The sequence below is a fragment of the Poeciliopsis prolifica genome, unplaced genomic scaffold, assembly GCF_027474105.1.
Source record: "Poeciliopsis prolifica strain line A6 unplaced genomic scaffold, Auburn_PproV2 SCAFFOLD010, whole genome shotgun sequence".
NCBI lineage: Eukaryota > Metazoa > Chordata > Actinopteri > Cyprinodontiformes > Poeciliidae > Poeciliopsis > Poeciliopsis prolifica.
Window position 1 is genome coordinate 3,703,298 of NW_026562385.1, and position 27,701 is coordinate 3,730,998.

The 27,701-nt window shown below is 37.8% G+C and overlaps 1 protein-coding gene across 6 annotated transcripts; it reads left to right on the forward strand.

Moving 5' to 3' along the window:
• sun1b (Sad1 and UNC84 domain containing 1b) lies at nucleotides 1-27,008 on the forward strand. Of its 6 annotated transcripts, none has more exons than XM_055035159.1 (23): nucleotides 1-162; nucleotides 5,492-5,589; nucleotides 13,370-13,558; nucleotides 14,529-14,770; nucleotides 14,911-15,177; nucleotides 15,292-15,459; nucleotides 16,504-16,656; nucleotides 17,443-17,526; nucleotides 18,686-18,796; nucleotides 18,935-19,054; nucleotides 19,150-19,243; nucleotides 19,606-19,664; nucleotides 20,052-20,236; nucleotides 20,440-20,718; nucleotides 20,945-21,037; nucleotides 21,171-21,262; nucleotides 21,377-21,521; nucleotides 21,631-21,948; nucleotides 22,048-22,132; nucleotides 23,067-23,182; nucleotides 23,324-23,491; nucleotides 23,600-23,692; nucleotides 23,776-27,008. In XM_055035159.1, the coding sequence occupies exons 2-23, from the start codon at nucleotides 5,507-5,509 to the stop codon at nucleotides 23,890-23,892; spliced, it is 3,261 nt and encodes a 1,086-aa protein (XP_054891134.1). In that variant the 5' UTR covers nucleotides 1-162; nucleotides 5,492-5,506; the 3' UTR covers nucleotides 23,893-27,008. The 6 variants fall into 6 exon arrangements, with proteins under 6 accessions (XP_054891134.1, XP_054891136.1, XP_054891132.1 ...); XM_055035157.1 differs by lacking the exon at nucleotides 1-162 and adding an exon at nucleotides 2,874-3,090; XM_055035156.1 differs by lacking the exon at nucleotides 1-162 and adding an exon at nucleotides 3,484-3,589.
• Nucleotides 27,009-27,701: the final 693 nt, after the last annotated feature.

The following is a 27,701-nucleotide window of genomic DNA, read 5'->3' on the forward strand; positions in this document are numbered from 1 at the left end:
TGGCTGCGTGACGTACGTGTCCGAACGGAAAGTATGATCATGTGTGCGGGAAAAGCGAACGTTAGACCAAACATATTTTTAATGGAAAAGACAATGTGTACGAGTGAGCTCAGGATATAGCTCGTATACGACCTAAAAACACCCTCAGGCAGAGTTAACGCAGTGAGTCGTCTATTTTTTGTGTGTTTTCTGTTACTTTTTCACCCAAACTGATTACTCGTGTTTTATCAGGTGTTATGAATGGTTTAAGCTAACATTGCTGTTTTTCAAAGTTCTGTTACTTTTTAAACTGTACTCTCGTTTTATTCTGAGCTGTTATGAATAATTGAAGCTAACATTGGAGTTTTTCCTCATTTCTGTTACTCTTTTTCAACTAATTACTCACGTTTCATTCTGAGCTGTCATGAATAGCTGAAGCTAATGTTGCAGCTCTTCACATTTCTGTTAGCCTGGTTGTATCGTTGTTTTGCTTGGTGACAAACCCATTTTCTCATTTCAACTGATACTAATAACGAGTACTGTTTGCTAAGCAACAGTATCATGTTAATGAGACAATGTGCTGGCAAAAGACAAACTGGTTCCAGAACGACCAGTCCTGTAACGAGCCAGTCTTTTCTTATTTAGGTTGAACTCCAGTAATTCCTGTAAAGCCATGGCGTTTTCTCTTGTGGAACTTTCATACCAGCTATTTCATTTTATTTCCTTCAAAATGAACAATTGAATGAATTATATTAGATTTTTTTTAAGAATCAGAAGTATCATACCCCACATAAAAATAGGAAAAATGGCTAAAAATTAAAAGAGAAATATTTAAAGGAAGTATATACATTATTTGTGTAAATACCCTACAAAAAAGTTTATATCCCTAAAGGTCTAATGGCAGCTAAAAATGTTGAAGCCCACAGCTTATTATTATCAGCGTCATTGATTATGTTGACTAGAAAGTCCAACTCCAGATGTTTACTCTTTGGGGAAGAGCTGCATTCTATCTTTAGTGTCTGAGAAAGTCCAAAAAAAAAGTTAGCTGTCAAGCAGATAGGTTTTCATAACTAAGGCTCTTTTTTCAATTTGTCCAAAACAAGATTAGCTGTCATTCACATCTGAAACCTTAATAATTTTGAAGGACAGCAATTGTTGAGTCATTTAGTGACTCTACTAAAAACAAGTAATTCTAAAACTCTTAGCCTACATTATCCCTTACAATAGAAATGGCTATTTGTTAGGCTCCTTATTTATAAGTGCTATATTTCAAGAATTTGTGCTGCAGAACTAAATAGCAATGTAATGAGACTCTTAGGAGTAGGATTGTTTTGATCTGGATTTTGCTGTAGTCTTGCATTCTTTGCTGTGATAAAGGTTGAGCTTTTTAAGCTTCACACAGAACATATTACCTTCTGTTGTCAAAATCAAACATCCAGAGAAGAGCAGTGGAACTTTCTCCATGGGCATATTTTGCACTAAGCTGAAAGACGCCCATTGTCCAAACATAAAAACTGTCCAATGGTTTATTAATCCGTTGGGGAACAAGCTTTAAACAAAGTTCTATTCTTACTGCTTCCTGCTACTCCCTTTGCACTTCTTTTTTTTTTTTCTTGTCTTTTTTTTTTTGAAACATCATCCCGGTGCCAGCTATGTAATGAGCCAACTCATGCCAAAACATTTGTCTAAATATACATTTGCAAATGAAAATGTTAGATGAACCAAAAAAAGTGGATAAATGAAAACATATTTTAATTAATTCAAAGTGTTTATTTTTTATGCAATTTTATAGATTTTCAATTTGCAACATATCGGTTTATGTTCACATATATAAAGGGATGAATAGTGTTTCCTGGCTAACAGTGAAAGTCTGTCCTTTTTGTTTTTTTCTGTTAATTTATTTAGTTAGTTCCTGCAGGCTTAAAAAGATACTTTATCTGTTGTGTTGATAAAAGCAGATAATATCAGCAAGGAATCTTATGACTGGAGACAAATGAGATGTGACAAACATCTGAAACAATAAATTGCATTTTTGGAAATGACAATAAACACTGCTGCTCCCACATCATAACTGATATATAATTAGAAAATTGTGTCATCGCACCATGTCTTCAAGCTCCTGTTACTGTGCTTCATTCTTCTACTTCATTCCTTTTAACCTGTAATACAGAGTTTTATTTACATTTCTTGTTCTCTGGAGAAAGTCTATTGTTTTGTTTAAAAACAAAGATCAGGTTTGTGTGATTTTATTTTATTTTTTCTTAATGTGTTTTGAGGTGGGGTCTGGAGTTTGTTTTTCTTGTTGAGTTGAAAATATTTTAAATCTGAAGCAGCAAATAATTTATGGTTTAGCTTTACATACATCTTTAAAATAGCGCTTTTTGTTACAAGTGATGCTTAAACATGAAATGAACTGGAATAGTTAGGATAATACTTTGAGAAGAAGACAGGTGTAATTCAAAAATTTGTTTCCTAATGACTATAAAATATATATTAGAACAGTATGATTATCTGTTACATTTATACAGGACAACTTCCACAGGTTTCTAATAGTTTTGCTTCACCTCTATAATGGTGATGCTTTACAGTGAGAGAAGTGACCATAGTAACTCAGCTGCTTGCACATTGCTCGTAATAAATAACTGACTGATAATAGATGGGATTCATTGGAAGTGGCACTTGTCATGCATTGACCCTGAGCTCCTCAGGGGTTCAGTGTGAGTCCTGTCCGTGCACAGACTTGCAGCTCCAGTGCGGTGCGAGCCTTTGCAGCTTTCCTCCAATAGATTCAAACTGGGCGCTCCGGCCCGACAATGGAGGGCCTGGGAGTGGGAGGATCAGCTCGGGAGCGATCCTTCTGGCTTTGTTAACGCCCGGGAAGCCATTTTGGAAGTCAGCTTGTTGTGCCGTAGCAGTTAACAGACACTTGCTACCTGCAAACTTCCGAGTGTTTCTGTCAGAAATTTGCGGTGACGGAGCGGATCGATTAGTCCGCAGCGATTGGGAACCTGTGAGGATCCCCGCAGCGGAATGCTGGCGGAACTCTGCGCATCTTGCGTTGTTCCTTCGGATTACGCTTTTAAAGAATAACATGCATGGATTCTGACGCGGGCAAGTTGATCACCCTGTTGTTGCCACAGTTTTGTGTTGTTGTGCATTTGAATCGATTTCAAATAAACCTTGCTGCTCTCCTTTACTAACTGCTTCGACAGCGAACGCTGTATCCGGCCTTTGTTTATTTATTTAATTTATTTCGAATCTACACGAATCTATTCAATTCACGGTGTCATATATCAACCTATGTGGATGCACATTTCCATTGAAGTGTGTTTGCATCGGGGGATATAAAGACAGAGCGGCGCAGTGTGTGTGACGCTGTTATCTAAATACTGCCTGCTCCAAATATAGCGCAGGGCAACGTGAGAATGTTACGAGGCTGACATGTCATTTGACTCGACAGCCTGCTGTTTATTAATCTGAAAGTAAACATGTTTGAATTTAAATTTCTTTTTGGTCCGGGTCATTGTTTTGATGGTCGGTGGCCTAATGTTTTTTCAGAGTACGTCGCAGGTGGTTTGCGTAAAGGAGGCAGCAAAATATCTGATATGAGGTGAACCAGGATATTAATCTAACTACAAGGAAGCTGTCTTTGTTAACTGTAGCGGTGCCTTTTTTAATTTTTTAATTTTTTATTTTTTATTTTTTTTTTGCTGTTATTGTTCAGCCTGTCTCATAGTCTTTGCTCTGCAAAATTGAAACTGATGATAATTTTGGAATTGATTCATTGAATTTCTCTACATGTCTAGAAACGAACTAATCCTTAGCTGAATTTAATCAGTCCCCTTGGCTTTTGGGTATTTGTTTCCCTTTATCCCTCCTTTTCGGTTTGGGGACTTTAGTGTGGATTTGATTAAGATTATGTGTAAGGATTTTGGTGGAGATTTGTTTTCCTGTTAATTGATTGTACAATTTTTCTCAACTAAAGTCATAGTGTTAGCTATGCCCACATTACATATAGTGATATATTGCTCTAAGGGTGAAATGAGAAATTTGTAATGTGTTATGCTGTCCTACTGCAAACCTACCAAGGCATGACCAGCTACCTAATCAAAGGTTTGACCCTAGTATGAATCTAGGAATGTACTAGATTCATAGTTATCTAGTATAAATTAGATAAGTCCTTGAGGGTGAGTCCCTCTTTGCTTAAAAACACATAAAACGATAAATTAGTTTAGGACAGACGACTCGAGGTTTATAACAAAATCTAATTTTATGTTCCAAGAAAATTGTTGTTTAAAGTTTATTGTTGTCCTATAAGTTTATCTTAATTTTTAACTGTTTACAAGACATAATTGGAAAATATTTTCATCTCCAACTGTGGAAAACTGGTAGAGACAAATCTCTAAAAGACCAGACGGCACAACTAAAAGACGGCACAACTAAAAGACGTCTGGAATCTACTGTACACCAGACGTTTTTTGCCAAATTATTTCTAAAGTAGCAAAAACAATTCTTGCTTTAGGTTTCATTGTACAATTAGTTACATTGTTGTTTTGGCCAACAAAGTTTAAATGGGTATCAATGCTTTTGCAGGGGTCTGTTGTTAAAAGTTAATTTCCAAATGATTATGGACTGGCATTTACTGGTATTTCCTCTAAACAGAAAGTGTTTCTACTTTCCTGTTGAGAATGATTGATTGGGAAAAAAAGGATGTACAAAATAACAGCAGTCTTTATCAGTACTCCACGTGCTGCTATGTCCTCTAAAACTTCTATAAAGCAGAACCAGCAAGGAGAAAGTATGTATGGCTTAATTTTCATAGAGAAATAGTCAGTGTAGCAGTAATGCCTGTTCACATTAAGCAGGCTTCACTCACAGAAGCTCAGCTCTTAGGCACATCGCTTCCCGCCCATTGGTTCCCGCCCATTGCTTCAGGATCCTCCCCACCCTCTGCCGTTTTGTGGGCTTTCATAATACCAAGCATTACTGAAATCTCCACTGTAGGGACTGGCTGTCCTCATGGTGAGTCTGCTTAATACAAACGGAAATAGGATCGCCCTGTCTCTACCATTCCCTGTACTAGAGCAGAAGAGGCTGGCCATTCATCACGGCTTCACTGGTGTCCATACCGCTCATCAACAAGAGCCAGCATGCAGGAAGAGGTCTGCCAACTCTTTATTACAGTGGCATTTTTGTGTTTCAGAGAAATGGGGATGGATGTGTACTCACTAGGTGTCAGATAGGACTGAGTTTTCTGACAGGGCTGTACGGAGTAGAACTTATTAGTTGTTTTCAAACCAGACATGATTTGGGGAATGTCATTTTGTTTTTTTTCATTGTGGAGTAGTGAGTCATTTCCAAAACTTCAGCTTAGTATGGCTACAACCAAGAAAAGTACATCTAAGAGACAGACTGAACAAAGCAGCAAATATATTATAGAAGTAGTATTTTCTTTGTAACTCTACTCCTGAAACTAAAGGGAGTCCTGTCCTTTGCACAATAACTTTTTCAGTCTAAACAAAGAAGAATGACCATGGACTTTTCCCAGCTGCACACATACACACCTCCACAGTGTGCTCCAGAGAACACCGGCTACACGTATTCTCTCAGGTGAGATCTTAGTGTTGCTCTGCGGTTCACAGGTTGTTGCATCAAATGTTCAGGTTATGGCATTAAAAGTAGTACAGCCTGTATCTTTTGTTAGTCAGGGCAGTACAGCAATTAACTCAGAATGGATGACTGTTGACTCAGAGATCCTTCTGCTGGTGTTTCAAACAGCTTTTATGAGCTTTAAAACCTTGCAAGTGAAGTTTCTGCAAGATTTTCCATCATTTGTTTCTGGTATCTTTTATTTATCGGGATTTGATAGAAATCTAATCAATTTGAATCCAAACAACATATCTGAGAGTCTCTTGCAAAATGATGCTTATGCTGCTGCATTTAGTGGCATCTTGAAGTTTATTTCTGTTGTATAAATAGAAATGGAAGGCATATTGAATCCACTATCATTCATTAGCTCGCCTTTATCATCTCATGCTTTAGATGTGGTAAGCATCTTATCAGCAAAGTTTTTGCATGTGGAGGAATGTCGTTGTCTCCAGAGCTGTTACCTTACTTCGCCAGAAGCTGTTAAACCACAGAAAGGCATTTGGGTGTGTAGGTCAGGGAGTGAGGAAATAACGCATGTATGCTGCAGTTTCTGACAATCCTTGAATTGACATGTGATTGCTTGACTTTAAAGGCATGCCCCCTCTCTCAGCCAGGTCCCAAGGGAAAGTATGCAAGTGTCTTGTAAAAATAAAATCGAGTTTCAACAAAGACCTCATCAGTTTTACTGCACTGTCTTCTAGAAAATATTGTCTGAGGAAAGTTGGGCTGAGAAAGATTGGAGCGTTGGATCCTAATTAGCATACTGCTTAAGGCATGGGGCCCTATAAGATTCTCACTGTATGATAGCATTGACTTTCATAGAAGATGAAAAATGTGCATGATCTGCTTGCTTTCATATATTAGCATATTGAAATATAGATTACAATTATGTTATCTTATACATTTTTGCAAATTACCTTTTAATCATAGACTTTGATGTCTATGCTTCATTAAAACTACAGGTTTTTTTTTTGTTAAGCATGTTTCTTGGGCATTATATCATATTTTTGCTTTTCTACTCTTAATAGAATAAAATTAATATTGGCTTGTTGGTCAAATTATTTACTTAGGTAGAGCCTGCTGTCAGCTTCTTACGACATGCTTCTAGCTTCCTATCTGTAGTTTTAAATCAATGTTACCTTAAGAAAAGTGTTGGTGTCAATGTTGATGTCAAGTTATTTATCAAGCAGTTCTAAGATTTCCAAAGTTAGACCAAATTGAAGCAAACTCTGGAACAGATTAACTTCTATTTCAAACAATAAAACAAGAAGGAGAAACGAGAAGAATTAAAATTAAACTGGAATTTAACAGACAAAGAACACAACAGATTTGCCTAAGGTTGTCAAACTCAAGTAGCAAGCGTGTTCCTTTGAATTTAGCTGTAAGGCTATAAATGAGCCTTCTGATATGGCCTTGATCCTCGGATTAGACTAATCGTTTATGCTTCTTGACGAGCTAGTTGAGGATTCTGTGGTATTCTTTTAGCTTCTGGCTGCTGAATCGGTTGGTAACAATTCTCTCCTTTCCTGAGAACTTTAGAAACAGACCTCAAATGCAGTAAGAATTTAGATTCTAGATTTAATTAATCTAGTTGCGAATGGAGTGGGTGTGCATGGTCTGCAGTGAGTATAAGAGAGCAGTGCAGCAACAGACAAGGTCAGGTGACAAAAACAGTTGGTCCATCTGTTGTCAAAACTCAAAGGAGCAGTGACAAGGTTTGTAGCACTGAATAGACCAAGTGTAGGAGGAAAAGGACTATGCTCTGTTTCTGTCCTCAGGGAGACTATTACAGCAAAGACACTCAGTTACAGACCTATAAGCAACAAGGTCAGAAAGCTTTGATAAAAATCCCAACTGTGAATTAAGAGGTAGTTACCCTAATTTCATTTAAACTCAGTAAAGCAGATGTTTGGAAGCAAGACTTGCAGGTGTTTGTTGTTTGCTGACTTCTCATAGCATGTAAAAGTGAAGTTTATTTGGCCTTTATGAAAAGTTTTAGGGCAGTTTTAAAATGCACCATGTGTGTAATCCTTGAGTTCTAGTTTAATATAATATGGAGTCAAGGATATTATTGTAGTCATTTATTGTAAGTGATGCACTGAGGATGCTCTTGCATTTGAATCTTGTCCGATATCTGGAGGTACCGAGATCTAGAAGGAAGCTCAGAGGGAACAGGGCTTTCTCTGTCGTGGGTCCTAAGTTATGGAATGACCTGCCTGTGCAGGTTAGAGAGGCCCCTTAACTGTCCACTTTTAAAGCTCATCTTAAAACCCATCTATTTTACTTGGCTTTCAACCCCAGAGAGATCTAGTTTTACATTGTATGTTTGTTTGTTTTAAACTGTAAGAGTTTTTATTTGTTTTATTTATTTTACGTACAACACTTTGTATCAGCTGTGGTTTTTTTAAAGTGCTTTATAAATAAAGTTGGTATGGTATGGTATCTGCTAATGTTGCTTTGTGGGTGATATTTAAACATTTACATTTTCGTTCCCTTTCAAAGGTGGTGAAAAAATTACAACTCTGCTGACATTGCTTTTCTACTTCAGTTAAAAGCCCAACAATCATAGACTGCATCACTATCACTGTCACATCACCAAACAGTTAACCCACTCTCTCCATAACAAAAACGGCAACAGGATGGAAATAAACATTGATCATCAGGTCAGTTTTGTGATACTGATTTTAATGCCGATATATATTGTCCCATCCAATCAATCAGTGATTAGAATCTGCCAAGCATCGTGTCCCATGATAAATTAATGCATCAAAATTGTTTTAGTCTGTAAACACATCAACAACGAGAATATGCTTCAATGCATTTTTATTTTTATTTATTTTTTTAACCACCTAACTGTCACCCCCAAAGCTCAAGAGAACACCCTTGTCCTCATGACAAGGGGTATAGCTTTGTTTTTGGTCAAATTGTAATTCTGTCGCTTTTGAATTAGTTTTGTAAAATGCAACACAAGCCCTCGTAGAACTGCTCCATTGCAAGTGAAGGCAACAATATAATGACACAAGAAAAACTGACACTTCTCAATCATTATTTGTTTCTCATTCCCTCCCACTATCACAACACAACAGCACAACTGGTTTTAAAGTGAAACTCTAAGCACACCGTTAAATTGTTGTGGGCAAGAAATGGTATTTTAATCTTAACCATAGAAGATCAAGCTGCTTGTCTTCCAGAAAAACAGACTGCACCCATGTTCCTCTGAAAACAGGTGTGTGTGCTGAGAATCCTCCCAGAGAGCCTTCATATTTTATGATTGTGAAAGTGGGTCAGTGGGGCCGGGGCGTCTGGATGGTATCTTCCTTTTTCTACCATCATTCTTGAACTGTAGTGATTGGGTTATCTAAAATCTGTTTAAAGCTGATTGCTATCAGGTGTTGCATTTAAGTGAATGATAATATATAGCGACTAAGACTAGTAAATTCAACCTTCTAGCTGTCTTTTTTTTCTTCTTGTTGTCTGTTCTTGTCTGTCGATCTGCAGCTCCATCAAACTGCATTTGAATCTATTCAGTTTCAGCAGAACTGCTGTGGTGCGCCCTATCGTTACAGTTGCTTCACGCAGGCTTCAGTGCATGCACCCCTGGTCAAGTGGCAAGCAAATGACATCAGTTGGATTCAAGGGAGATGAAGCCTTTAACCTAGATATTTTTTGTAACAGTAATTGGTCAATGATACACATTTCTGTAAGACTGACTGCTCAGTCTTAAGAATGTTGTAGCTCTTAAGCAGGTATGTTTCAGATTTGCTCCATTTATAGCTCATCCTCATTCTTAGCGGTACTCACAACTTTCTTTAACAGAAGCATGATGTTGAAGCTGCCATGTTTCTTGGGTGGTATGATGTTGATTGCTTTTGGTAAACTTCTAATAGTTTTCAGATTTTTGTTGTAGATATGTCTGTATAGTCTCCTTCCTCACAAAATGCCAGCAAAATGTATTGGAGTTTGTTTGTATTGAGACAAAATGCTCAGATGGTATGAACATTTTTGCAAACCACTGAAAGTGTGACTTGTATATTTGTGTTTCTTCCTGCTGAGGGGGATTCATCTACTGATCTGTCTTTCCGAGTTGAAGAGTAGTTTATTCTTGTCTCTATAGTAACAGCAGTAACATGTGACATTGGTTGTTGTGCTCCAGTTCGGGTGAAGGAAGGACGTTTTCTTACAGCGAGGCAGAAGGGAAGCAGTGTCAGTGGGAGGGAAAATGAGGCCCAGCCTGATTGATCCTAATCACAAAGCCAAATCCTTCCTACTCAGAGATGGTAGGGTGGAAATTTGAACACTCTCCGTTTGCCCCCAAGTTCCAATTCTTGTCCTCTAGTAAATGTAGGGCACAACATTTTGTGGTAAACTACTTTCTCTACTCAATTACAGTTCTGGAGATGGAAATGAACAGTTTTTCCCCCCTTTTTTAACCTCTATCCTGTTTTTTTTTTTTCCCCCAGGGAATTTCCTTGTTCAAATGTTTGAAAATAACTGTTATTCCAGCAAATGCAACAGGGACATGTGGTGTTGCAGTTCTGAATTACAACATCTCATCACTCTGAAATGTTCAGCATTTGGCACAGCAGTGTCAGCTTGTGTAATATCTATATAATACATTCTGAACCGAGTGACAGTCACAAATTTATTTAAAAATACAGGTTATCCTCTCAAAACTATTTACAGTTGTAATGTTTGGTTTCTTGTACACAATTTTCAATCTATGCAGTGTGACCTTTTGCAGTAGCCTGAACTGCAACATGTTTGCTTGTTTGTTTGGCAACTCCGCATTTTTAAAAATTGCCTGGAAAAAAAACCTTTCACTGTTCTGTTTACTTCTGCGTGTGAGATTTAAAACTTTTCTGGCTAGCTTTTGACTCCACTCTGTGGTTTTGCTGCTGAGCTTTACGACCCACATGGTTCTTATAATCCCAGGCTAAAATAAATGTGTGCATATCTCACAAATGATAGTCAGAGTTTGTGGGGTGAATGTACCAACTGAGCTGACTGCCTAAATCATCTTAGGTCCTTCAAGTTTCTTTTGGATAGAAGTCTATTTGTATACCAAATAAGAAAATGTATGACACGCTCATTGAATACATCCTACAGAAATCAAAACCTTCTTTTTTTCCTCAGCTAAAATAGCAGCTGCTGGGAAATCCACAACTTTGGAAAATCAAATTAAATTCTTTGGTTCTGCCCAAAAAAATCATCATCATTTATAGTACTTTGCTCTGAAATTTCTCAGAATTTAGCTCAAATGAGGATGTATTGCAAAGTACTAACTAATATTGTCAATCAGCAAAGTTATTGTTGATTGTCATATTTCATGATGATGACAACAAAACAAGAGTTTGTGAAAGGCAAAAAAATTTGATTGTACCAAGAAGAGTGTGGAAAGAGGATTTGAATCTATAATATGCAAGATAAAATTCCAGCAAGTTTGCTATCAAGATGGGAATGTTTTTTCCCTCTGCTCAGGTCTGGCTTGTTGTCTGTTCTTGTCTGTAAATTGTCTTTGTCTATCGCTATCTCTGAATCTCTGATGTGAGCTGTGAATGTTGCATAGTAGAAAAGCGACAACGTAGAGAATGAGAGCAAATGAGGAGTAAATTCGTAAGAGGTTTTGAGGAAACATGAGCCAGCTTCATAACGTTGTTTAATCTGACAGTCTTTGTTTTGAGAATCCTATAAAGATAATGTGGAGTGGTTCCATGAAAAATGAAGCACTGTTTTATATAGTTTTATATGACAAGCCAACACAAAGCTGAACAGAATTTTACTTTACAATTAAAATTTTTAGAAATGTGGGTGCACATGTGGGTGCACATGTATTTAGCCTCCCTTACTTTAATGTCCATCCGTCTATCCGTTATTTGTCCACCCTTACCCCTGGTGTAGCCTATTGCCTTCAGAAGTAAAGAAATATTGAAAATCATGAATCATTTTACTTCCACTTCACAATTATTTACTCCTTTCTGTTGGTTTATTACATAACATTTCAACTTAAATTGGTTGCAGTGTGACGAATAGTGGATATGTTCAGTGGCTGTGGATACTTTTAAAGAACAGTGTATTGTAATGTTTGCATGTGCCTGCAGGCTACACAGACAGACATATTTGTTTCCTTATCAGACAGCCCTGCTCCCAACAGTGCCTAGGACACACATGACTTGGCAAAGTTTTGTTCTTTGTACAGCAGCTGTTTTGGGTCTGAAGGACATATCCTGAAATCATGCATCGGGTGTTCTATGTCTTTAGCTGCAGAGAAGAGAGAATGGATGAAGTGTTTTATAGCAAATTTTTTCTCTGGTGCTGCCAGGAAGCAACAAAATATCAAAGATGTACAAACACAAACCTATCCATAAGAAGTTCTCCAGGCCAGCATATATCACAATAAAACTTAAAAACATAAACAAAAACAATAACTTTTGTTAGTTGGACACTGTTGTCCTGAAGAATCTACCAGACAGTTTGCAAGAATAATAATTTAGTGGTCTGACAAAAAGTATGGATGAGGTGGTACTTGACTGTAGTGAACAAGCTTTCTGCACAAATATAAAAATATGTACAGTTGGAGATTTGGAGCCCTTTTGTCTGGGTTTGTGATCTTTTAAACAGCCGTACTTACTTGCTTTTATTATTAATCCTTGGGCCAGTGTTAAGCAGCAAATAAATTCTCCACGACTCCCAGAGCTGGAAAATGGTCCTGGTCGAGTTTTGAGAGAGGTGGCAGTTGGCTGAACAGGCAGGTGGCAGACTCAAGACAAAAGCTCATAATTGGCCTGGTCAGGGTGAGTAATCCCCAAGTTTTATTCCCAGACAGGCTAGCAGAGAGACAAGATCTGTGTGGGACAAACACATATGTGCTCTTCTGCAGGACTTTAAAGCTTGATTAGTTTGCACTGGGAAGTCAGGGGCAGGATATTGTCATTCCTGTGCACACTGAGCAACTTTGTGCCCAAACCGTAAAACTGGTGGCTTTAGTGTAAACAGTGAGCCTAACTGATTGTCAGGTGCATAACTGGAAGAATACTATCTTTCATCTTTTCAAAAGCTCCTAGTAGCTTACCTCTATCAATATTAAGCCTTTTTTTTTTACTACTGCAGCAAAAAGCATTGACATTTCATCTTTACAGTAACAATGTTCTGTATTCACCAGCGAAGAGGAACTAATAACTGAGAGAATAGTTGCAGATGTTGCCTGTTAGTCATGCCTGCATTTTGGCACTAAAACTCTGTTCATTGGGGTGGGTGTGGCCCTCTGAGTCACAGTAAGGCATGGCACCGAACATTCATTGCATGTTTCCTCTTAACGTATGAAACTGCAGCAAACTGAGTTGAACTCTTTCTCCTTGCATAGTTGGGGATGTTTACTTGGTATATTTGCCTTGATTTTTGATTTTAGAAACACATCCTGATCTTTTTTCTTTTCTCTTTCCCATGTGAGTGAGTCATTTCCTGTGAGGAACAACCCAACACCCACCAGCATCGCAACTCTATAAAAAGCCTGTTTGTTTTCATTTAAGAAATCTGACACTGAGATGTTTAGGATGAGGAACTAGGAGTTAAAATGCTTTGCTGGTTGAAACCTTTCCTCTTTCAACTGTGTTTCTGAACAAAATTTGAGTTCAGTAAATATGAGAGACAAATCATTATTAAGTCTCATGTAGGGCCTCATGACTTGGGATTTTTTTGCAAACTTTCTAACACTCTTTTTCATTGTCTCTCGCTTTTGTTTTAGTTCAAGTTACTCAACTGCAGCATTAGAGTTTGAGAAGGAGCACCAGATTTCTCCTGTGTACGAATCGCCCAAGATGTTACGGCGGAGCCTCCGTCTGCAGAACAGCGGCAGTCATTACAACACCGAGAGTGTAACTGATTACTCCCTGAACCATGGCAGCAGTTACATCGACACCAGGAAAGAGACGCGGTGAGTGAACACTTTCAACCTGACTGACTAGCTGCATTGCTAAAGACTTGTGTCTTGTAGACCATGACTAAACAAGATCTTCCCAATCTCACAACCAAAGTGAAAGTATTTGAATATTTTTTTCTGTTTCTATGAAATTGAAAGTTTTGAAAACTCATACGTTAACTTAGCTTATTTTCCTTCCTCTTTTTCACATAATCATTTTACAGTAACCTGCATCCATAAATCTTGAACTTGTTCTCATTTTTAATACAAACGATGCATTAAACTTCAGTTTATTTGTCAAAATAATTGTAACTGTGTCAATGTACATTCACTTAACAGTAATAAAATACTCTATGTTGGTTTATCACACAAAATTGCCTTGAATTGTTTTTGGCTGTTTGTACATGAAAGTAAGCAATTTAGGCAGTAAAAGTGGATCACTCAATTAAATTGTTTCTTTTTTTTAAAGCTCCTGATAATTTTCTTAATGTTGGTGCTACGTAATGTTGGGGGAAGCATTGCATCCCAGCATTTATGTTTTCTGTTATAGACACTATGCTATTATGAAAAGGGAAGGAAGACACAGACTTTTAGTTACTAAGCTGAAAAAAGACTGCATATTTATAAACCGTTAGCTGGAAAAACAATAAAGTATTTGTTGGGAGAGTAAAAAAATATCAGTAAAGTATCTTTCTTATTATTATTTCTATTATTATGTTGCAGACATTGTGCACCAGTAAAATGATATGTCTTTATTAGAAATTTTTTCATTTTAACGAACATTAACATTATCCAACAAATTCTCACTTCTCCCTTACTCACACAAAATCAGCACATCATAAAAAAACATGATCAAGACAACATGGAATAAATACACATCTTTCCACAATTTTTTGTTTTAGTTTAACATTCAAGCAGAATTGAAAACTATTCTTATATCTTATATTATTCAAGTAGTAACCACACAGTCTTTTTTCTTTTCTAGGACACCACGAAATAGAAAGCAGAAGTCCACATCCAGCTCTGTGTCTTTATCCCTGAGCCAAATTGCAACACCGAGACAAAACCTGTCCTTCTCAGATGCCAGTACCCCGATTGACAGAACAAGTCATGAAAACGTCACAACATACGACGTCTCGCGGCTCGTATCAGCTCGAGAGCAGTATCACCTGAGGCAGCGCAGAGGAACCACCATCAGATCTTCAACTACTGTGGATGGACAGTGGGGTGAGACAAAAAATTATAGATTTAATCACAAAGGAATTTTGAATGCTCTCTCATTATCCCAGGAAGCTACAATTTGCAATGGAAGTCTTATTTTGAAAATCAAATTTGGTTAAATTTGCTGCCTGGCTGTCTTGTTCCAGAGCAACACTCCAGCGAGAGCTCATCAAACGTCAACGGAGAAGCCAGCTTTTCAAAATCCAACGCTTCGGTCCCTAATGGTTACATTTGCAAAGATTGCTCGTTTCACTCTCAGCAAAGTCACTCTCGTGTCACACGGTCATCATTGACTTCGCTATCATCATCACCATCCTGCCAAGCAGCAGAACTTTCCACTGATGGCCTCACCTCCGTATCTTCACCTTACACAAATATTTATACCAGAGACAGGAGTCGAAGGAACAAGTCGGGTGAGAAAATACTTTCCACATTTGGGAACTTGAATTTTTATAGTTTAAAGTCATATTGGCATAATAAGGGTTTGATGAAGAGAATGTTTAACCATTGGTGATATCTCCCTTCAGGTGTCCTGATGTCGATGTCTAACTCATGTGTGCACTACAGCAAAAAAGCCCTGTCCCCCATTGTGTCCTTAGTTTCCATTGTCTACAGCACTTTGGTCTGGCTGGGAACAAGGACCAGAAACTCAGCAGTCTGGCTGGGTACAAAGACCAGGAACTCAGCTGAAAAAGGTATTCTGAATTTTTATTGATAATTTACACATCAATACTTTATTTCCAAATCTAATCTTCTGATGTTTAACTCCATTTTTGATTCTTTCCATTCTTCCCTGTTGTTCAGTCATTCTTACATTCCTCTAAGTTTGCTGTTTGAATTTGTTTTGGGGAATTTCAGTTATTTCAATTACTATATCTTTTTTTATAATGAGGTTTATTTCTTCTACAGTTTCTTGTAAAACCCTCGTACCCTTGTAGCCCCTGCAATTTCCAAATTATCACCACAATTGTCAATGTAATTTATTAGTATTTTATGTGAAAACCAACACAAAATAGGACATCCTTGAGAAGCAAAAGCCAGATGACATGGTTTTTAAAGGTCATTACAAATACTGGTTTAAGAGTGTTACCTATATTTATCAACCCCTATTACTCCAATACTCAAAATAAAATCCATTGAAACCAATTGCCTTCAATATTCACATAATTATAGAAATGATAGAAAGAATCCCTCTCTGAGTCATTTAATCTCAGAAAGTCAGAAACTGGTCTCGGGAGTTTTTAGAGAACGTTGGTAAACAAACAACATCATGAAGATCAAAGAATGCAGACAGACTGGTCAGAGATTAAGTTTTGGAGAAGTTTAAATCAGGCTGAGGTTGTAAAATAAATTTCCAAGCTGGGAACATTTTGCAGAAAATTGTTCAATAAGTCATCTGAAAATGAAAAGAGTACCAAGCAAAAACCAGCCTGTGAAGTCTAAATTGACCGGCCGTGCAAGGAGCAGCTCAGGTTGGAGCTGATTTTGAACTCTATGCCAAACAATGTGTTTCTAGAAACCAATACTGCAACATCCCCTGAATACATAATAGTGGGACATTCTGCTGTGAGGTTGCTTTTCTTCAGGAGAGACAGGGAAAGATGTTCAGGCTGAAGTGGAAAACGGATGGAAAAAAACATAGACAAAATCTGAGAAAACTTGAGGAGGGATGAACACATTTGCATGCCTCTGATCTTGAATCAAGTTTCCATCTTGACTTACAATGGTTGTGTGGACAGGGGTGTCAATGGGTGTGTCAACAGGAGTCCAAACCTCGTACTCAGACTCCTTGACACAAGCGTGGCCCTCGAGTTTGTCCAAACTTTGGCTGTTTAAGCAGACCGCTCTCCACAGGATGATGGGCTCCAAAGATCTTGCCTTTGAAGAACAAGGTATCTGCTGTCGGTCCACTGGAGAGACACAGCTCCAGATTTCAGCTGCCTCTTTTCCTTTAATTAACTTTTTCTCCTTTCTAAGTGTCGACTATTTTCTTAATCAAAGAGTCCTCCTTCCTTAGGAGATAGAGACGCTTGCTTTCTCATAAACTAGGTGTGCCTTCGAAGAATGTCATAACTTTCCTCTCTCTGTCCTGAATTCACCCAGTTTTCACTTTCACACTTTTCTCTTTTTGAAAGGGGAACTATACTGGAATGAAATAAGTAACCATGCCATTGTTTAAAAACTCCAGACAACATGTGTTCCACTTCTTCATTTTGTTAAATGAGCTTGAGAGGAGATATGCACTTAAGTGAGCATTTAAGATGAACTTCCAAAACTCTTTAACTAAACTTTTCAGATTTGCTCTTTATAGCGTAAAACCATTCATTGCTCCAACTATTTGGCTGAGGTTTCAGTATTTAAAGTAAATGTTTTTATCCAGTATATTTCCTAATTGTATTTTTTCCACAGTGGATGATATGCATTTGCTCTGATGGTTTAGTTTAACCTCTCTCATTGCTGTTTCAACCAGGTTCTTGTGTGAATTCTCTTTATTTATTTTTTTTGTGCATGCGTAACTTCTACTTGTAATCTCGTCTTTAGGAGCTATGCTTCCTCCACATTCATACTGGTAGTTCTGGAATGGTGGTTGTCTCAACTTCATCTTCGTTTCTGCTATGATTTTTTTTTTGATTCAAACCTTTTGATGTACAATTAAATATGTTATTTGTGTGTTGCAGGCCACTCAAGTTTCTGTGGAAGTATGAATGTGAAAGACCTGGTCACTGAAGAAACATCTCATCTTAACCTCAATGGTTCCCTGTGTAAGCACACACAGCACATGTTCTCTTTACCCTTTGTTAGGGTTCCTGGTGTGCTGCTTTGATTGACGATGTCAATGATATGCGTGCCCTGTGTCAGCCTCAGTAGGCAGAGGTTGTGTGAACTGCTTTAACTACTCAGCAGCCTGTTGAACTTCGACCTGCAGAAAGTGAAGCCAAATCTTTCTAATCCACAATTTAGAGTATTTGAAAATAATTATTTTAAAGTTGATTATGCATAGTGGTTATTGATATACTTTATACTTACAAGTGGGGACAAAATGAAAAAGAAGCAGGAGAGATGTGAAACGGCTTTTCAGTTGATCTTCGTCTTGGTTAGTTTGATATTTTAAATAAGAATTCCAAATTCAAAGCAAAAAAATTGACAGAATTAATTTACAAGTAATTTTGTAAATTACTTTTTCAGATGGAAAATGTACTTCTCTATTTAGTTTACAGTTGCTCTTAAAATATGAAGGGCACTCCTTATTTTTTGAACATTAAAAATGTTTGAAAAGGCCAAAACTGACAATCTAAATGTTTACTGAAGTTTGTGGGAGGAAGAAAAAGTATTTTCTTATTCAATTAATGTCTCCTCACTACTGTGGAACTGCAAAATGGCAGAAAATAAGGTAAACACAGTAGGAAGATTTTTTTTCCCCAAAAACAAAGGCTGATTAAAAACTTTGTTATAAATTTGTTTGACCCTCAAATGTCAGGTTGAAGGTTATTTAAATAGTTTTATTTGAACTTTCATGCCAGATTTTAACTGAAGATAAAATATGTAAAAAGAATAGGGTGTGTGGGGGGACTCGGGAAATTTTAAAGCCACCAGGATAATCCGTCAGTCCCCGGGACCAGACCTGGGGTGTTATTCAAAATAATTTGACACCAAGCTAATGTGCTAAAACCAATGAAAATGTTACTTGGAGAAAGATGTCATTTAGATTTTTCTGTTTGTTTTAGTTTTCCATCAAGCTTTGCAGCACATGCCTTTGTAAAATGAGCTATAATTTGCAATAATTTTCTCAAATTTGCTTATCAGTCATATTTAATCATTGTGGAATAAATGAGTTTATTCATGCTGCTTATTGTCTTTTTGTTTGTTTGCTCATTTTTTGCATTCTGCTTGTCTGCTCTCCATCGTTTTGGACGCACACAGGTGACGACTGTAAAGGAAAGCAGTACTCTGAGTCTCGCACTGTCACCGTTGCACCACTCCCCAGGTCACAGCGCTTGGTGGGGGCGCTGTGGAGCATCCTAGCTTACACAGGTTAAAGGAAGCTTCATCATTTTTAACTGATCATTCCATTACAAAGATATTTTTTTATATTCTTGTTGTTATTTTGTAAGCTAACCTCCTTAAAAACTGTAGCTGTAGTTGTGAACATCATTCGCTTTGTTTTAACAGGTTTCTATCTGCTGCTGCCTGGTCACTGTCTGCTTGCAGCAGGTAAAGCTTTAGGTTCAAGAATTGTCACAGCAACACAAAGCCTTCTCTCATGCTTCTGGGCAATCCTAGCAGCCCCAGGTAGATTTCAGATCTTTATCATTTTTAACAAATTAGGATACTTATCCGCTTCAGGTTGAAAGTTTGAATATATTCTCTCTTTTTTTCTTCTCTAGCAAAAGCAGGAAAGGGACTGATGTGGTTTCTTGCAAGAGGATGGTACCAGCTGGTCTCTCTCATGTCTCTCGTCAACGTCTTCTTTCTGACTCGGTAAGAGTTCTTATCTTTTATGACAATGAATTAAGCACAGATATTTAATAGTTTAACAGAAATAATAAATTAAAATTAACATAGCTGCTCTGCATTCGACTGTAAGTATAATTAAGTTTTGCTCAATGTTGCAATTGCCTGATGTGTGAAAAAATGTGTTTTAATTGATATAATGTAAAAAAATTCAAGTATTAAGAAAAATTAAGTGAATTTAATTATCGCTTAATTAAAGTATTTTTTAAACAGTCACATTATTTATTTTTAATTATTTGCCTAAATGTAAAGAAATATATATTTTTTTCTCATTAAAAATATGAAATTTGAATCATTTGTAAAATTTGAAGTTTTCTTCTGTGTTTCAGATGCCTTCCCAAATTCTGGAAGCTCCTGTTGCCTCTTTTGCTCCTCTTACTACTTCTGCGTGAGTAAACAGACCATCTTTTAAACAGATTGAACCCATTTACTCTAGTCAGCACAGAGAGAATGATATATGGCTATTAGAACCAGCACAGATCTCTAGAGTCTGCTGTAAATCGAGCTGCAGATTCAGGTCAACCTTTCTGAGTCTTCACTGCAGCACAGCTGTTCTCAAGCAGTTTCTTGTTTTTCTGCTGAATCATGCTGCAATTAAAATAAAATAGTAGTTTAGTTTTATATAGTTTAGTTTTAACACTAATTTGATCCTCCTAAAGGGTTCAAAAACGTATATTCTTTCTGTTTAATATGTAACCAAATAGCTTGCATTATTGTAAAAGAGTATTTCCTCTTGAGTTACTTTTAACCTCATACTCTTTTTGTTCTCCTGCAGTTTTATGGTGGTGCCTCCCGTTCATCGGTGCCCTGCTTACCTACCTTCCAGCCATAAACCTCACAGAGTGGAGCTCTAAATCTAGGTTTGATTTCTTCTCTAACTTGGCCGCTGTTCCCGCTGCTGTCCCTGCAACAGAGACTCCCATGGAGCAGGCTCATAACACTCCGGTCTCCCAAGCAACAGTGAGTAGCACTATCTTATAGACCAGTTTTTCACAAAGTGTGTTTACCCTATAAACTTCCTCACAACCACAAGATTTCGTTAATGATTGGACCATCAGACATTAGCAGATAATTAAAAAGTAGAGACAAAAACATACACTGTTGACTTTGAGCCAGACTTTAGAGTATATAAATATAATAATTTCCTCTGTCTTCTTTCTCAGCCAATCCTTCCCCCAGCCGCCATCCACAGTGGCATGGATCTGGACCGTCTCGAACATGTTGAGCGACAGCTGGCCTTGTTGTGGGAGAAAGTTCAGGAAGGAGACCAGAGGCAGGATCAGCGTCACAGCAATCTTTTCGGTCTCTACAGCTCGCTGAGAGAGCAGGTCCACAGTCAGAACGAAAGGGAGCGCTTCGAAGTGTGGGTGTCCTCTATGATGGAGCAGCGACTGGGTGTGCTACGAGGAGAACTGCAGCGTGAGAACTTAAACATAGCACATGTAAGCCTGTCACAATTAAGCATTTAATCGCTTAGTACATTAGAATTAGCTCAGTTTCCATCCTGATGATTATTATTTGAACAATAATAACCCATTTTTAATGGTTTTGGATGCAAGTGGTTTTTATTTCCATTATTTTATTTATTTATTTCAACAGTCCTGACATTGTAATGTGTAAAATTATGAGAGCGTATGAAAGTGAAGATTCGATTTCTTTCTTTTGTAGAGTTCAGAGCAGCAAAAACAGCAACAGGAAAGTCAGGCAGCACGTCTGGCTAATTTAGAGTTTCTGCTCAGAGCTTTGACAACCAAGACTGAGGTATGCACAGCAGATTTCCTGCAATTCCACAAATGAACACAGTGGATCGAGATTCCTTAAGATTGAGCAAAAACAACAAACTTTACGATGCGAATGAGTGGTCCAAATTAAAGTGTTCATGTTTGTATTGTAGGAAATGCAGCAGAAGCAACGGCAGTTTGAGGATGAGGCGAAGCAACGGGAGAAAGCGGCTTCTAAATCGGCTGCCGACACAGCTCCTGTCAGGTACTAGGGAGAAATGATTAAACATGCTAACTGACATGAGAACATCTTATTTCTTATACTACATAGACCAATATGCTGTAAAACATGAAGTTTTCGTCCTTTTTTTTTTTTTAGTGTGGGTGTGAAGCAGGAGGACCATAATGCTCTATTGCTGGAGATGCAGAGACTTGAGGCAGAGCTGAGTAAAATCAGGGGAGACTTGCAGGGCTTTGCAGGATGTAAGGGCAAATGCGAGCAGCTGAACACTCTGCAGCAGACTGTGAGCAGTATAAACGTCCTAGTCACTCAGCAATGCTCCTTAAATGATCTAAACTTTATCGAGTTCAAATATTTCCTTCTTTTTTTACTTTATATTCCTTCCCCTTTAGATATCTAGTCAAGTGTCCTCGCAGTTGCGGAAGGAGTTGAAAAATCTGTTCTTCGGCAGCGATGAATCAGCGGACCAGCAGCAGGGTGAGATCCCTGAGTCGCTGATCCAATGGCTGTCGCAGCGTTACGTGAGCACACCCGACCTGCAGGCGGCGCTGGCCTCCATCGAGATGAGCATTCTGAAAAACATTTCGCTTCAGCTGGAGCACAGTCGAGCCCAGGTTCTGGGCGAGGCAGAGTCCAGAGCCAGCAGCCTCTTTGAGACCGTAAGAGGGACGGTCCAGCACACTTCTACAACTGAGGGGCTATCTGAAGAAGTAATGCACAAAACTTTCTATTTAAGATTCTCATCTTTACCATGTAATTTAGTAGCTTGTCTCACATGATTTTGTTTTTCCTTGTTTCTTGAAAATGAGGACGTGAATCTGATTGTTCAAAACGCACTGAAGCTCTACTCTCAGGACCGGACGGGTCAGGTGGACTACGCCCTGGAGTCTGGAGGTAAGTAGGAAACCTGTCCACCCTGAGCTTGTGTCCAGACCAGTAGATAACTCTGTTGTGGTTTAAGAAGATTAGCAGTCTAGCACTTCTATCGCTCTGTAATGCATGTCTTGCGCAATGAGGACTAAGGCATTAGCAGCATCGAGGTCTGCAGGGTATTTAAAAGTTGTGAAGCTACATGCCTCTAACAGTCATAGTTGGGCTGGGTGCTGGAACATTGCTGTTTTGTTTTTCCATCCATTTGTCCATTTTGTACAATCAATTATCGACGCACATATGGGGCAATGTAGAGAAAACTATTGATTTAACTTGATCTGAAACTGAAATCAGTCTTCCTTTTTGTTCCTCATATTTTCTGTCTTTAGAAACGAACAAAAAAACTTTGGCGTGTAGATTTAATGAATAAACTCTTGTTGTATTACTTTAGTTGTAGCAACTAAACCTGCCTTCATCTGATGTTAACACTTATTCTCAGGCAGCACAATGCTTTGCAAAAGTTTTTTTTGTTTATCCTTTTCATATGTTATAACAACAAACCAGAATGTCTCATTTCCAGCTAGAAGATAAAGTCAGAATGTTGGATTTATTTTAAGGTGGCTTCTTGTAGTTTTTGTTTCTTTCTGTCATGATTTTTACACATAAAATTAATTAATTTTTAGTGATTAAATTGATAAAAAGTAGAGAATTTGCCAAATTCTCTATTAATTAGAAAATTTACTCATGAGTCTAGAATAGATTTATGCTGATTTAAGAGATCAGCATAAATTTAGCTGAATGCCTTAGATGTTCATGAAGAACAAGAACTCAGTAGACAGTTCAGGGATAAAGTGTTGGAGGAGTTCAAAGTAGGGTTAGGTTATAAAACCATATTTTGTCTGATCCCTGGACGGTACTTGTATGTATTTGGGTATGAATATAGTTTCTGTTTTATCAGGTGGTAGCATCCTTAGCACACGCTGCTCCGAGACTTATGAGACAAAGACAGCCCTCATGAGTCTATTTGGCCTTCCGCTCTGGTACTTCTCCCAGTCTCCACGTGTTGTGATCCAGGTGAGTCCCACCATCAGATATCCAGAGGAACTAAATCTGATAACCATGGAAAAACAAAAGCGTGTATTAAAAACAACATTTAACTGTTAAACTGCTGACTTTTGACTTTAAAAATAATACTGTGCTCCTCCTTTCCATCAGCCGGATGTGTATCCTGGCAACTGCTGGGCATTTAAAGGCTCTCAAGGTTATCTGGTGATCAGGCTTTCCCTGAGGATTCGTCCAACATCCTTCTGTGTGGAGCACATCCCTAAGACGCTCTCTCCAACAGGAAACATCGCCAGTGCTCCTCGCAACTTCACTGTCTTTGTAAGAAAACTGACCCAAAAACCTAAGAGGCTTGGGAATAATCAAATAGAAACACCAAGTGTCCTCTTCTGACTTGTCTTTGATTTTTATTTATTTTTTCCTTTTTAGGGTCTCGATGATGAGTACCAAGAAGAGGGAACGCTGCTGGGGCACTACACATACGAGGAAGATGGCGAGTCTTTGCAGATCTTCCCCGTTAAGGTAACTTTAAAACTGTAAAAAAAAAATGAGCCCGTCGGTTGTGGAGAAAATAAATCAATAAAAATTTCTTTTCTGGTGTCCAGGAGAAAAACGACAAGGCGTTCCAGATCATAGAGGTGCGGGTTCTATCTAACTGGGGTCATCCAGAATACACCTGCTTATATCGCTTCAGGGTCCATGGAGAACCGCTTTCCGAATGAAGCAACCACCCAAAGACACACTAATAAATCATCATTTTACTCTGTCTGTAAATAACTCTCACCAGCTTCTTTAAAACGAAGGACACCTGACAGTGGGGACAGTTTGGTATGAAAGCCATGCAAACAGAGAGGTTGTGGAGTGTGAAAGCAATGTGCCGAGTTGGAAGCAGGAAAGTATGTGTATGAAATCCTGGAAGAGTCACTGGGAAGTTTTGTATCTGGACTGTAAAGGAACGCAGAGAGGAGTGGAACCACGAAAGAAGCTAAAAGTCCCCTTTTCATTGCACTGAGTTGCTCTTGAGGGTAGCGAGGCTTCCCTGAGCAGGCAAATCCATCCCCACCTCCACAGGAAGGTGGATGCCTTTACTAGGGCGGGGATGACAGACTCATCTCAACCACATTTTCAATCTGCATCTGACTTATTTTAGTTCTTTTCTCTTTTGTAATCTTTAATAGAATCTGCTGATTTTAGGAACAAGACCACTCTGTCTTTGCCAGGTATGTCACTCCTTTAGTTGCAGCAGCTAAACCGAGAAGTCCACAGATGGGTTCCGAATGCTTTCCCATAGCCATAAGACTTGTTTTTAAAGAACTGAACATGCTGCCTGTGAACAAGTTCTGAATGTTTGATTAAGTGCAGGCTCAACGCAAGTTTCCTTTAATCATACAGCAATGCTATAAAACACTGACCTCTATGCGATGCAACCCTTAGGAGGCTCCTTACTACACTAAATGTAGGAAATCATGCCAGCATGTGGCTCCTTCTCTGAAACATACATTGACTATACATCCATCATGTACAATGCCTTGCAAAAGCATTATTTTATTTATTTATTTTCTTACGTTTTATCACATTACAACCACAAACTCCAGTGAGATTTTTGGGGGAAGATTTTAACTGATAGATCCAGACATGGTGAAGTAGGAAAAAAGATACCTAGTCTTCACATTTTTACAAATAAAACTCCAAAAGTAAAGTGTTCATTTGCATTTGAAGCTCTGATGTTGGACCACCTTTTGCTGCAGTTACCACTGCAAGTTCTCTGAGAGTACTTTTCTACCAGCTTTGCACATTTATAGACTAAATCCTTTTCAAAACACCTCAAGGTCAGTCAGATTTTAAGAAAAGCATCTGTGAATATCAATCTTCAAGTTTAGTGACAGATTGGGGTTGAACTTTTCACAGCCTCTAATTGTTTTTTTTTTTTTCACGCTTACTCTGTTGAACTCAATCCTACTTTGCAGTTGTCTTGTTCCTGCTGAAGAAAGGAGCTGCCACCACCAGATTTTACCGTGGTAACTGTGTTCATGATGCTCTGCAGTGCTAGTTTTGTGTCAGACAGAATTTTCCTGTAGGCCAAAAAATTCGGCTTCGGTTTGGCTAGTGGGAAATTCCTCAATGATTTCTTTCACCAGTGGTTTTATCTGGTCTCTCTTCTCTAGAATAGTTTTAGTTTAATCAGTGGCTACCTGGTGCTCCTCCACAGTTAGCATGGACCTCTTTGCTGCTTTTCTGTGTTCATGCTGTTCTTGCTTGCCTTATTGGTTTAGATGAATGACCATTTCTTAATACACACCTGTGTTTAAGATTCTCCACAACTTCATCTCTGACCTCTCTATGGGGTTCTAGGTCATGAAGTTTATGTCTAACGTCTGGCACCTTGACAGTTGGATATAAAGTATATTGATATTACACTATGTTGAATTGTTTTTCCTAGTAAGATATCATCTGAAAGGAGTTTGTTGCACAGGATTTTTTGTTGGATGAATCAAAGTAAAGAAAGTTAAATACAAGTAATTTCAGGATTTTTTTTGTGATTGGGGTGACGATTCATTCTCCAGCACGTTGGACTTAAACACAACCAGAGTTACAGTGGAAAGGGTTAGGTCAGCACTCTTCATGTTTTTAATATCTCCCTGGCTCAACACACTTGGATCAAATGCATCTGTGGATGACATGCTGAAGAAGTCATTCAGCCTTTTGTGTGTTGAAGCAGGGACACTTCTAAAACTTCTGCGTTGCCAGCTCTTGAGAATTGGCTTTTGACGCCTCAGGTTAGGCAGAAATATATTTGTGTTAGAACAACCCAGTAAAGGTTCAGACCTAAATCCAGTTGAGAATCTAGCAATAATTGAAAAGCAATGTTTACAGACACTCTTTCCAATCTCACAGAACTTGAGCTGTTTTGTAAAAAAGAAAATAAAAATTGGCAAACATTTGTGAATAGATGTGCAAAGCCTAGACCCATACTCTAAAACCATCACAGGAAAAGGCAACTACAAAATCGTGTCTCCTTGGTTGAATACATATACAGATCACAGTGCTACACATTTATTTGTAAAACATTTGGAAGTCATGGTGTTGGTAAATCACAAAAATCCACTGAGGTTTGTGGTTATAAGATGACAGAATGTTAAGTTTGAGGAACATGAAAACTTTTATTTGGCACTGTATATGAAAGTGTTGTTAAATCTGGCGTCTGGAGCTCAGATCCTAACCAGAATTGTGAGATCATGTTGACTATAGATTGGTTTTTATCTTTTTCTCTCTCACCCTTTACTTGATCTAAATGTCCTTTTTCACATGGGCTCTTAGAACTCTAAAACCCTGAAGGAATGTAATTTGTATATTTCATTGTTTATAGTTGGTCTTTTTATTATGCCTACTTTTATCAGTGTTGCTTTATTAAGACCAAGCCAGTCATAATTATTATCATGTTGCTATTTTTAAAATTTCTCATTGTGTTTGCTTTCTTTTTGTTTTAATTTGGGGAATTATTCACAACACAGGATGCACTGCAACAACTTGATAGACAAAGGTTTGTGGCACGCGGTGTTTTTGTTAAAAATGGGGCTATGTAAAGAGTTGTGGGTTGGGTATGTCAAAAATACTATTTGTAAAAACGTTTTGCTCACAATCTTATTTATTAACAAGTTATTAGTGGCTGCAAATTATGAGTTTTGGCAGTGTATATTTTATTAAAAGTTGTTCAGTGCATTTTGGAAATCTTTTTTTTTTTTAAAGATAAATGGCTATTTTTGTTTAGTCATGAGATGACTTAATTGCTTTGGAATATATTCCAATAAAGACTTTAATTTTGATCTTTTATACCATTCACGTGTTACTTGATTTTATAAGCATGATTGTGTTGTTGGGTAATACTCATTAAGGGATTTGAATTCTCCAGAAGAAATTTTCTGGATTCTATATTAGATTTGAATGATTGTAGCTCAAAACCAAAGTTCTGGCAGGTTCATTTGTCTATCACCATTCATGTATAAAGAGTGTGTTTTACAGGACATTAAAAAAAAAAAAAAAGATAGGAAGAAATCAAGCCTACGCATATAAAATGTTAAAAAGTTGTAAAGCTGTAGATACTGGGAACTTATGACATTTGAATAGCTCATTTATTTTCAGTTGACTTAGTAAATTTGAGTTTGAATTTGAAAAATATTCATTGGAAAAATCTTTTATGTAGCAGGGGGGAAAATGCACAAAAAATATTTATTAAGAATTTACTCCAGAAGGAATTATGTATTAGGCATTATTTAGACAGAAATGACTGGCTGACAAAATGACAAATTGATCAAGAGAAATGGTATGAAATGTATTAAAACAGTGACGTACTTTCTAAAAAGCAAAAGCTCTGGTAGCAGAATATACACTGTCATCATAGTAAAAAAAGAAAAGAAAAAAAGTGAGCATGTATTTTCGTGATCAACTGGATTCTATTTCAACGTCCTATACATTTTTTTATGAATGGCAATGTGTCTCCATCTTGTGGTACATGGCCAGAATAGCTAAAGTG